At 37.0% G+C, this 12,500-nt stretch overlaps 2 protein-coding genes across 2 annotated transcripts in view; one reads left to right on the top strand and one right to left on the bottom strand.

Moving 5' to 3' along the window:
- The window catches only part of LOC125041758 (guanine deaminase-like), a 23,666-nt gene extending 21,329 nt beyond the window's left edge, over positions 1 to 2,337 (bottom strand). The window contains exon 1 of the mRNA XM_047637053.1: positions 2,216 to 2,337. The gene's annotated coding sequence lies outside the window, so the exon portion shown is untranslated. The remainder of the gene's footprint in view (positions 1 to 2,215) is intronic.
- LOC125041785 overlaps positions 1 to 8,437 on the top strand; it is an 8,580-nt gene extending 143 nt beyond the window's left edge. The window contains exons 2-6 of the mRNA XM_047637075.1: positions 3,185 to 3,311; positions 5,364 to 5,445; positions 5,964 to 6,052; positions 6,646 to 6,816; positions 7,708 to 8,437. Of these exons, the coding sequence (XP_047493031.1) occupies positions 3,234 to 3,311; positions 5,364 to 5,445; positions 5,964 to 6,052; positions 6,646 to 6,816; positions 7,708 to 7,734 (447 nt within the window). The 5' untranslated portion in view covers positions 3,185 to 3,233 and the 3' untranslated portion in view covers positions 7,735 to 8,437. The remainder of the gene's footprint in view (positions 1 to 3,184; positions 3,312 to 5,363; positions 5,446 to 5,963; positions 6,053 to 6,645; positions 6,817 to 7,707) is intronic.
- Positions 8,438 to 12,500: the final 4,063 nt, after the last annotated feature.

Below are 12,500 nucleotides of genomic sequence, written 5' to 3' on the forward strand. Positions count from 1 at the left end.
GTACAATACGATTCTAGTCTCTACCTCGCTCTGTAATTTTTTTTTTTTTTTTTTTATCGAGTTTTCTCTTTCTCTCTCTCTCCTCTCCCTTCCCCTTTCTCTCTTTCTTTCTCTTTTTTTCTCTCTCTCCCCCATTTCTCTTTCTCTTTATCCCTACCTTTATCTCTATATTTTTTATCTACCTTTCTCTCTCTCTCTCTCTCTCTCTCTCTCTCTCTCTCTCTCTCTCTCTCTCTCTCTCTCTCACCCCCTCTTTCTCTTTCTCTGTCAGTTAGGCTATATATTGTTTTAGAGAAACTCCTACTGAACTGGTTGGACAGTGATAGGGTTTTACTCTGTATCTGCCTCGAGGACAACACACTTTGATAACAAACACAAAACAGTGTGGACTGGTGAAGTGGCTGGTTCTGCTGACGAAGCGGTGGGGGATTTCGTTCTGACCTTGGTTTCTCGGGCCAGGTCACAGGTCACCTCACGTTTCCTAAAGGAGGTACTAGTGTCGGTAACAGTTTTAGGTCATGCGCGACGGATTCCATTTTTGGCACGTCACTATGCCATTTCCACTGTTGTGCGGTTATCACACCACTCTGTCATTCATAGGTTGTATGGCCGCTAAATTCTCTATTTCTTACTCTCTCCATCTCTTTTTCTTTCTCTCTCTCTCTCTCTCTCTCTCTCTCTCTCTCTCTCTCTCTCTCTTTCAACAACAATAATAATAATAATAAAATTACAATAAAAGTGATAATAGTCATAATAACAATAGTAAACATGATAACAATAATAATGATGATAATAATAATAATAATAATAATAATAATAATAATAATAATAATAATAATAATAATAATAATAATAATAATAAAAAATAATAATAGTAACAATAATAACAATAACAATGATGATAATAATGATTACCATTACTATAACAATAAAACTATCGATAACCCAAAGCATCACTAAACTCATAACAAGAGGTGGGTCTAACATCGACCTCAAAATTAAAACTCAAAATGAAAAGTCACTGACAATGGAGTCACAGAGTACTTGTCTCGTATCGCTCCATCTCTGTTATCGGATGATGCAAAGCACTTACATTGTTCATTGATGTAAATTCTTTCTGTGTCTTTTGTTTTCAGTCTTAGACTTTGTGTTACTGGCGTGTTTATTGTTGTTGTTATAACTGAAATTGTTGATACTGTTGTTAACTTTATTATTATCATTGTCGTTGTTACTGTTATCATTATCAATATTATTATTATAGTTATTAGCATTCTTATTGTTATTATCATTTTCATTGTAATTATTATCATAATAACTATTATTGTTATTATTATTATTATTAATATTCTCATTATTATCATTACTATTATAATTATTATTATCATTAATATTACTATTATTAGTGTTATCATCGTTATTACCATTTTGTTATTGTTATTATTATTATCATCATTACTATTGTCATTGTTATTATCCTTACTACTACAATCATTATAATCAACATTATTATTATCATTATTGTTATCATTAATATTATTATTATTATTATTACTATTATCATTATCATTATCATTACTATCACTATCTTTATTATCATTATCACAATTACTTTTTTATTATTATCATCATTATATTCCTTATTATTTTTATCATTATAACTATCATTATCATTACTACTACAATCATTATTATTAGTAGTAGTAGTAGTATAAAATCATTATTGTATTATTATGATCGTTATTATCATTGTTATTATCAATATCATTATCATTGTTATTATTATCATTATTATTATCATTATCATTACTATTTCCAATACTACTGTCATTATAACTATCATTATTATCATTTCCATTGCTGTTGTTATTGCTAACATTATCACTGTTATCATTATCATCACTGTTATCATCCTCAATATTATCATTCTAAACTTCGAAATGACGCGCTACACCGCTTTTCGGGTGAACACTACGTTTTTTTCTGAAATTTCTCGTTGTGTTTCGAACGGATCTAGCAATCATTTCCTTTGCAAACGAGCTTCAGGTGCGAGATACCTGTCCCTGATAGCTAGGGAGGGCATGCTAAGGATTAGGAAAATTGCGGGGTGAAAGCGAATGATTCAAGGTAAAAACTAAACTAAAATAAAGCCCTTTCTGGTGTGCAAAATCTTCAACGCGTATGTTCCGGCAGGAGAGAACCCGGGGAAATTTCTTACCTTGTGACCATGATCCTACGCCATGCTATGATATTTCGCTTGATGATGGCAATCCAGCACCTTCTTCATAGCCCAGCCACGACAGAACAGATTTGAATTTCAACTTTCAACTTCCCTTGATTGTCTATTGTCAAGTGATTGTCTGTTACAAGTCTTATTGGCTCCACTAGACTGGTCGCTAGTGTCACGTGACGGCCAAGGACGATTCTCATTGGCTCATTTGGTTTTCTTTGCTTACGTCATCCGCTACAATTTCGTCCGATGATTTCGTCGCTGCCTCGTCGACAGAAAAGAACTTCGTATTTTGTTATTTTCTTCATTCATTATAACGATAGTCATATCACCACGAGTGACATTCAAAACTCCACTTATTTGTAGCATATAACAATGATGATAATAATAGTAACAGTAATAATGATGAGGGTGATGATAGTTATAATAATAGTAATAAGCAATAAAGATAGTAATTGTAATAAATAACAGCAATAAAAAAAGCTTCCTCGATTTTGTGGCATTTTTTTCTGTAAGAGCACTTGGTTTCTTTAATTTTAAATCTCTGTACTGCCCTTGTTAGTTTGCGAAGGAAATGTTATAGAAGATGAGTGTCTTAGAATAGTTCTACATTTTAGGTGTAAGGTCTCATCTTCAATTGTTATTACTGCTACAATTGTTACTAGTAGCAATAGGATTATCATTCTTATGAACATTGTTGTGATTGTCAATACCACAATCAAAAATTATAATTACCATAGATACATTCTCATAATTATCATCATTATAATTACCATAGATACATTCTCATAATTATCATCATTATAATTACCATAGATACATTCTCATAATTATCATCATTATCCGCTATACTTATTCTTACATAAATATCATCATTATTACCAGTCTCAATACTTCATCATAACAATCAACTATTGAACACCGATTAATATTTTCTTTTTTTTCGCTTTATTTCAGCTTTCGTCGTATTTTCCAAGAAAGTGCTGGGTCTCATAAAAAAAACGAAATGTGTTTGGAAACGGAAAATTGTGTGTGTTGTTTGGGATCGAGATTAGGTACAGTAGTGGCTGCAACAGTTGGCTTGGTAAGTATGTTTCTGTCTGCCATTCTATGTCTGTCTGTGTCTTTGTCTCTCTTAGTCGCGCGCGCTCTCAATTTCTGTTTCTCTCTGTTTCTCTCTGACTCTCTCTCTGACTCTCTCTCTGACTCTCTCTCTGACTCTCTCTCTGACTCTCTCTCTGACTCTCTCTCTGACTCTCTCTCTGACTCTCTCTCTGACTCTCTCTCTGACTCTCTCTCTGACTCTCTCTCTGACTCTCTCTCTGACTCTCTCTCTGACTCTCTCTCTGACTCTCTCTCTGACTCTCTCTCTGACTCTCTCTCTGACTCTCTCTCTGACTCTCTCTCTGACTCTCTCTCTGACTCTCTCTCTGACTCTCTCTCTGACTCTCTCTCTGACTCTCTCTCTGACTCTCTCTCTGACTCTCTCTCTGACTCTCTCTCTGACTCTCTCTCTGACTCTCTCTCTGACTCTCTCTCTGACTCTCTCTCTGACTCTCTCTCTGACTCTCTCTCTGACTCTCTCTCTGACTCTCTCTCTGACTCTCTCTCTGACTCTCTCTCTGACTCTCTCTCTGACTCTCTCTCTGACTCTCTCTCTGACTCTCTCTCTGACTCTCTCTCTGACTCTCTCTCTGACTCTCTCTCTGACTCTCTCTCTGACTCTCTCTCTGACTCTCTCTCTGACTCTCTCTCTGACTCTCTCTCTGACTCTCTCTCTGACTCTCTCTCTGACTCTCTCTCTGACTCTCTCTCTGACTCTCTCTCTGACTCTCTCTCTGACTCTCTCTCTGACTCTCTCTCTGACTCTCTCTCTGACTCTCTCTCTGACTCTCTCTCTGACTCTCTCTCTGACTCTCTCTCTGACTCTCTCTCTGACTCTCTCTCTGACTCTCTCTCTGACTCTCTCTCTGACTCTCTCTCTGACTCTCTCTCTGACTCTCTCTCTGACTCTCTCTCTGACTCTCTCTCTGACTCTCTCTCTGACTCTCTCTCTGACTCTCTCTCTGACTCTCTCTCTGACTCTCTCTCTGACTCTCTCTCTGACTCTCTCTCTGACTCTCTCTCTGACTCTCTCTCTGACTCTCTCTCTGACTCTCTCTCTGACTCTCTCTGTCTCTCTCTGACACTCTCTCTCTCTCTCTCTCTCTCTCTTTGATTTTTTTTTCTCCCTCTCTCTTTCTTTCTCATTTTCTTCGATTTTCTTTCTCCCTCTCTCTTTCTTTCTTATTTTCTTCAATTTTCTTTCTCCCTCTCTCTCTCTTACTCATTTTCTTCGATTTCCTTTCTCCCTTTATCTCTCTTTCTCAGTATCTTCGATTTTCTTTCTAATTTTCTTCGATTTTCTTTCTCTCTTTCTTTTTCCCTTAGATTCCCTTTCTCTTTTTCTCTTTCTCTCTCTCTCCTCATGTATTCGTTATTTTGTATTGCTGCAATGATAATATGAGGAAATCACAAAATATACTAAAACTGTTTATCACGAAATGAGTGAAAAGAAAATCTTTTTCATATTGAATGCTATTCATAAATCAATTTCAATACATGTTTTTATAATTAAGCTAAATATGTGGTTATCAGTCATGTGATATATTTTCTTATACAAATGCAAATTGTCTGGTCCATATATAATTTCTTAAAGGGATTTTAGCCCTAATACACAAGAACTACAATTTGAATCAGACACTGATCACTGATATGTGGGCAAAAAAAAAAAAATCGTTTTCATCATGACCATTATCACCATCATCACTATAACCATCACTATCATTATCATCATCACTAAACTTATCATCACCATCCCCATCACTATCGTCATCATCATCATCATCACCATCACCGCCTTCATCATCACCATCATCCCCATCACTATCACCGCACCCATCATCATCATCACCATCATCACGATCATTATCATCACAATCACCGTCACCACCATCGTTATCATCATCATCATCATGTCTGTGTGTGTATATATGTATATATAATGTATATATTGCATATATATGTTGTCTATTGTGTGTGTGTGTGTGTTTATATATACATACTCAGCAATTAAAAAAACCGCCCACGTTAACAGGTTATCGGCGTGATAGTAACAACGCTTGCCTCTGAAAACCTAGTTCTCCTCATCGAAAGCGGGTCCCAAACTGCCCATTATGGTGAGTCTCGCTTCAGTTGACAGTGTCATTGTCACTACATCTCTCGGTAGTAATGGTATCATTTTTAAACCGTATGTTACATTGTGACCATAGCTCGGGGGAAGTCTTATGGGGGGGGAGAGGTATGATTTAGTAAACGAGTAATATTTATTGTGTATTTGTATAAGTGTATAGAAGATTTCAAATGATATTAATAACTGCAGAATTAGAGGTATTGGTAATAGTATTGAAATTCATAGCAATGGAAGTAATGGTGATCATAGTTATAGCAGGAGTAATAATGATAATGATGTTTGTAGTATTTGAAGTAATATTGATACTCATCATGATAGTAATACCCATTACTAACAATACAAAAAAGTTACAACACTATCAATGATAATATCGAAAATTTAGAAAACAGTAAAGACAACAAATCAAATATTCAATCTAAAAAAAAAAAAACACGTATCAGACATCAATAGCGTAAAGAATAAACATAGATACTACAAGATAAATAATTCTTCCTTGCTTTACAGGTGTTTTCCTCTTCTTCTATTGCTTTGCTGTTGCAGTATCCCTTGTCTACATTGTTAGTTCGTTCACCATGATGATGGTTGCAGAAAGGGTAAGGAAGAACGAGAGATAAAGGAGAGGGAGAGGAGGAAGGGCGATAAGAAATTAGAGGAAATGGTGGTTGTGGTGATAGAGTGATGAGGATTAATTTTATTTGTTTATTTAGTCGTTTGTTTTTGGGATTATGATGTTCGTTAGTGATAGTTATGAATGTATTAAACTGTAATTGTAGTGTTATTATAATTGTAGGTTATGATCATTATAATAGTAATATTACTAATAATACTAATGATGATAATAATGACAACAATAATAGTTGTAATGGTAATAACAATACTACTACTTCAACTATTGATAATGAATAATAATGATAATAATAATTATAATAATAATAATGATGATAATAACAATGATAATAATAATGATGATAATAATAATAACGATGATAATAATAATAATAACAGCAACAATAACAGTACAAGAACAAAAATAATAACAACAACAACAATAACAGTACAACACCAACAACAAAAATAATTTTAAAAACATCAACGAGAAACAAATTCACAACACCACCAACAAGAACACGATGACAACCAACAACAACAACAACAACAACAACATAATAATCCTTCCCTCCCACAGAGAGTGGTGTTAGTAATGGCTGTCTGGGTCGGCGTGACAGTCCTGCAGATGACCGTCCTTGTTGCATACACCACCGTGCACCATTGCAACGTAGCTGGCTTGATACTTACCGGATTGGCCGTTGTTAGTCTGGTGTTCCATATCTTCGTTGTGTATTCGCATTGCAGAATGGTGGGTATTGTGCGTGTGTGTGTGTGTGTGTGAAGGGGAGGAGGGAGGTGTGTGTGAATGTGTGTGTGTGAATGTGTGTGTGTGAATGTGTGTGTGTGAATGTGTGTGTGTGTGAATGTGTGTGTGTGTGAATGTGTGTGTGTGTGAATGTGTGTGTGTGTGAATGTGTGTGTGTGTGAATGTGTGTGTGTGTGAATGTGTGTGTGTGTGAATGTGTGTGTGTGTGGATGTGTGTGTGTGTGGATGTGTGTGTGTGTGAATGTGTGTGTGTGTGAATGTGTGTGTGTGTGAATGTGTGTGTGTGTGAATGTGTGAATGTGTGTGTGTGTGAATGTGTGAATGTGTGTGTGTGTGAATGTGTGTGTGTGTGAATGTGTGTGTGTGTGAATGTGTGTGTGTGTGAATGTGTGTGTGTGTGAATGTGTGTGTGTGAATGTGTGAATGTGTGAATGTGTGTGTGTGTATATGTATGTATGTGCGTGTGTATGTGTATGTGTATGTGTATGTGTATGTGTATGTGTATGTGTATGTGTATGTGTATGTGTATGTGTGTGTGCGTGTGTGTATGTGTATGTGTATGTGTGTATGTGTATGTATGTATGTGTGTGTGTGTGAATAGAATAGAAAGTATTATGTTCTTATGCATAAGTGTAAACTTGAGAGCAAAGAGAATGTGTTAAAAAAAAACCTGGACGTATCTGTCGTATTGAAAAAAGATATATATAAAGAGAGCATTAACGAGAATGGCGTCATACCTTGTTATATCGAAAGTGGAAACAATGATATTTAAACAAAACCTAACTAAAAAAAAAAAGAAGGAAATATCATCCACAAATTGTATTTAAATATAATCATTGGATTTAATCATTAATGCATTCTATTTCATTACAGATACGACTAGGTTACGAGCCGGTCTAAAACAGGGAACCGAAGAAGGAAAATAAAATAACAAGATTTTGTCAGAGGAAAAAAAAAAAATCACCAGATGAACTTTGTAAATGTTTAAAGGACAATATTTATTTTCCAGGTAATGGTTACTTATGATCCCCCATCCCCCCAAAAAAAAGGAAAAAAGAAAAAAGAATAGAAGAAAACGAAACAAAAATTATATATTTATTTGAAAGAAATGGGAGGAAGAGGTAAATCATATGCATGGATATATATTTATTTTAATGAAGTGTTATAATGGGGTATAAAACACTTTTTTCCCCATTTTTTTTTTTTTTTTATCAATAACACAACTTTCATCTGATTATGCAACCGTTTCACTTTCCGATACATTGTTCTGCTGATGTATTTGGATGTTTTAGAAAGCAATGCAGAGTATATTTGTATTTATTTTGAATTTTGAATTTATTATTGCTTTTATTAAACCATGCGATGGTATGGTTTTATGAACATTGAGATTACTCATGCCTATTGTTAATAGCGGTTGATAATACAATAAGTTAATAATATACCGTCATTATCATTTTTACCGTTCTTATATTACATAATATATGTATGACTATTGTACGTGATATTATTAGCTGAAGATAATTAGTTTTGAACTCATAATTTTATATCTATTTTCCACTTTGTATGTACGTATAATACGTATAAATAAAAGATAGAAAGTTATTACATGATTGAACTTTCATTCGGGAAGCGGAGGCATAGAAGGATCAGATAGACCAGGCTTATCGGGAACGGACGTTTCGGGTTAAAAATACGTCACCCATTATCAATGGTTAACTGCAATGATGACACAACATAAAACTATGAGGGTTTAAAACAATATGATACGTTCTTTAGATTAAATAATGCAACGTTATAGAGCGAAATAATCTATTTAACAAATTAATACAAAATATACGGAGAATGACGCGAACGCACCTGCCTTTTATTTCCTCTTTACCTATGGTGATATTATTGGAACATCGGAATGTATGGAGAATGTAGGTTTGTTACCTATAATTCAAAAAGAGAGAGTAATGCACAACTCGTTTTTAAGTTTGAAAAGATAATGTTTAATGGTTAGAAGCAAAATAAATGAGCTAGACATCTAAGGTCATGTAGCACTATAGGAAGATACAGTGTAGGGAATTGAACGGCGGCTGAGTTAGTATAGGATGTCTGATAGGTTGGTGAAGGGAGGGAAGGTGAGGGAAAGCAGAGGTACGGGCTGCATCAAAGCAATAGGCTGTGTGGAACTGAAAGTGGGACATTACATAGGGAACATGGGGGTGGGTCAGAATGTGAGATTAGATAGGAGTGTGTTATACGGGTATGGTTAATGCGTAAGCGGTCGAGAGCAGCATCCCGTCTGTTCCGATGAAATGGAGCTGACCAGGAGGAGATTGATAGTTTACAGTAATTTATTGGTGAGAAGACTTGACCAGAAAGACTGCCATTGGTTATACAAGATCTTAAAGTGGGGGTAATAATCCGTGGCTGGAATACGTGAGAAACGTGGTTGGTGTGATGTGGACATAGCGGCGTAGTGTGCTAGAGTATCTGCCTGTTCATTGTCGGGGATTCCAGCATGGCTGGGCACCCAGCAGAATTTGATTGTTTTATGGTTTGTGAACAGGTAGAACAACCAGTTCTGGATCTTACAGACAAGGGGCCCAGTCGAGTGGATTGACTTTATGAGAGTTAGCGAGTTACGGGAGTCAGTAAAAATTGTGAAAGAGGAAGATGGGAGTATGTGTTTTAAGGCTAAAAGGAGTGCATACAGTTCTGTAGAAAGGACTCAGGAGGGAGGGGGAATTCTAAAGTGCGAGTTGGGAAGGTTACAGCGAAACCAACACCGGAGGTGGATCTGGAGCCATCCGTGTACACATGAATACTGGAGGAATGAATGGAGACATGGTCAAGAAAATGGGTGAGAAGGTCAGCGAGGGGATATCTGATTTTGGTAGGTCAGGGAAAAGAAAGGAGCAGTTACGGGGGTAAGGTAAGCCATGGAGGGACAGAATGGACAGAAAACGGAAGAGGTCGGAGCTAGGGAAAAGGGGAATGGGAGAGGAGGGTATCCATGCGAGTGGAGAAAGGAGTAGGTAAACGTGGAGAAGAAGCAAAGGTAGGAAGTAGGGATCGTGGGATAGTTTGGTGCGGGGAAGTTGGTGGAATCGAGCATATCATCGGAGAGGGAAGGATACGACGTCGAGAGAGAGATGGTATGCCTAGTTCAGTGTACAGGCTCTCAACTGGAGAGGAGCGAAAGGCACCTAGGGCTAAGCGAAGACCGTAGTGGTGGATTGTATCAAGATGGGCAAGGAGAGAGAAGTTGAGGCAGAGGAGTAGATATGGCATCCATAATCGAGTGGAGAGGATCAAGGTAACATGAAGATGGAGGAGAGGTTTGCGATCTGACCCCAGGATATATGGGACAGAGTTTTTAAGATTCGGAGACGGCGGCGAGCCTTTTCTTTAATGTAAAAGATTTGGTCTCGCCAGGACAGTTTGAAGTAAAAAATAACGCCAAGGAGTATGCCAGAGGAACGGTAGTGGAGTGGAGTGCCATATAAGAAGAGTGGAGGCTGGGGACTGTAGGGGTTGTGTGTGTCTTCCCCTAGTTTGCGGGGCCGTAGGGGCCAGCAAGACCTAAGCCTCCGGCCTCCTGTTCCGGCCAGAGTAATTGTTATTGACACATGTCTTGCGCGATATTATACTTGGTAGCGTCTTTCATGAACAAAGAACAATATGTGTGAAAGAAAGTCTTTTGCCCAAAGCATTCACCAGAAATATAGATACTAAATCAAAATGTGTATAATTGATAAAACGTAAAATAAATTCATAAGAGTAAATCAAACTTATCACTTCATAGAAAACGTTAAAATAAATTAAATGGATTAGAAAGCTTTACTACGCTTTATCAATTATAGTATTTTATCAAAGTAAGAAAGAATAGATTGTTTATCTTAACTTCCATAATTTATTTATAATGTACTTATCGTGTTTAGTGTTCGCCATTTAAAGCATTCAGATTTCATCCATTTATACTTATTAGCTGATATGTTTTGTTGGAAAAGCGAAACAAAAGGCAAAGCTCGATACCATTATTTAAACGAAAACAAGAAAACACCAGACAATGAAATAAAACCTCGGGAAAAAATAAAAGCACAAACAACGCAAATACACGTAAAAAGGGGCAATCTTAAATAAAACAAATAAAAACAATACCTGGTAAAACTACAGACACTGTAAGATCCCATAAAAACGGACGTAAAAGATAAAAAGGCACAAATAAAAATGACAAAATCGAAGGACAACGGCGGTTATCTGAAGGACAGCCGACCGTAGCTAACGAGCCGATGCCTGTGAGCAACTCAGGCAAGGTGGTTGACCTTTTTTATGCAAACAAGGTCGTGCGCCAGGAAAAGTTCGCGCATCTAGACTCATTATCTAGTAAAAAGTCGTCTGCCTTCTCCGAATATTTCTTTATAAATATAAATTTATCAGTAGATTGCTGTGTTTATGAAAATCAAACGGAGGTTTCATAAAGAAAAATACACAAAATAATATAAACATTAAAAGAAAGGAAGATATATACATAAATCTAAATAAACGATAAAATTTATGTCCGTGGGCTAGCAGAGGGGTTTGGTGCCAAATGGCCGTCGAAGGTTTTCCCTCGGCCTTGTCCGTCGCCATCTTGGGCGCCATCTTAAAATCACCGCATCTATGAAGGCGACCTCCTGACGTCATCTCTCGTAGGCCTCGAGTGGGACATCGGGACGTCGTCACCTTGGATAGCTTGGGCGAAATCTCTTCGGAATCAAAAATGTCCAGTGCGTCTCCATCCTCTTCCTGCAGCGTCAGGCGGTACCTTCTGCAGCGCCTCCATCCGTGCCTTCGTCGGTATCCTCGCGCCCTGGTCCAAACTTGTAATATTGGTCGCGGGGACTTTTTATGGGGGTTTTGGGTGATGCAGAGCGGGTGTGGGTCGCCGAAAGAGGCAGCAAGAGCGGCAGAGACGTGCGCGAGAGACAAGGATGGAGAAAGATTTGGAGGTAGAAAAGCGGGAGCCAATGTTACACACATATATATGTATAGAAAAGTTATAAATGATACAAGAAATGTATTTGACTGGTTTCGATTATATGTTCGTCAGAAATTGCTGCCGCGACCTTGGATAGTCTGAATCTGCTCGATGCTGTGTTGACATTTTTCTCCGCCTGTTTGTTCAGTACTCCATGGACTAGTTCTGCTTCCTTCCAGCTCGGCAGATGCACCATCATGGCGTTGGAAGTCCTATGGTGACGGATGTCAGATCGATGTTCGCTGATCCTGGGGCGGAAACCACGGCCGTATTTTATTAATTTCAGTGCTATGATACATGATACTATATTTTATAATTAGTAAAACTTTTGTGGCACGGAAGTTGGAAATTCATCAAGACATGTATGTATGTATGTATGTATGTATGTATGTATGTATGTATGTATGTATGTATGTATGTATGTATGTATGTATGTATGTATGTATGTATGTATGTATGTATGTATGTATGTATGTATGTATGTATGTATGTATGTATGTATGTATGTATGTATGTATGTATGTATGTATGTATGTATGTATGTATGTATGTATGTATGTATGTATGTATGTATGTATGTATGTATGTATGTATGTATGTATGTATGTATGTATGTATGTATGTATGTATGTATGTATGTATGTATGTCCTAAATGCC

Source organism: Penaeus chinensis, chromosome 3, assembly GCF_019202785.1.
Source record: "Penaeus chinensis breed Huanghai No. 1 chromosome 3, ASM1920278v2, whole genome shotgun sequence".
In the NCBI taxonomy this organism is placed as follows: domain Eukaryota; kingdom Metazoa; phylum Arthropoda; class Malacostraca; order Decapoda; family Penaeidae; genus Penaeus; species Penaeus chinensis.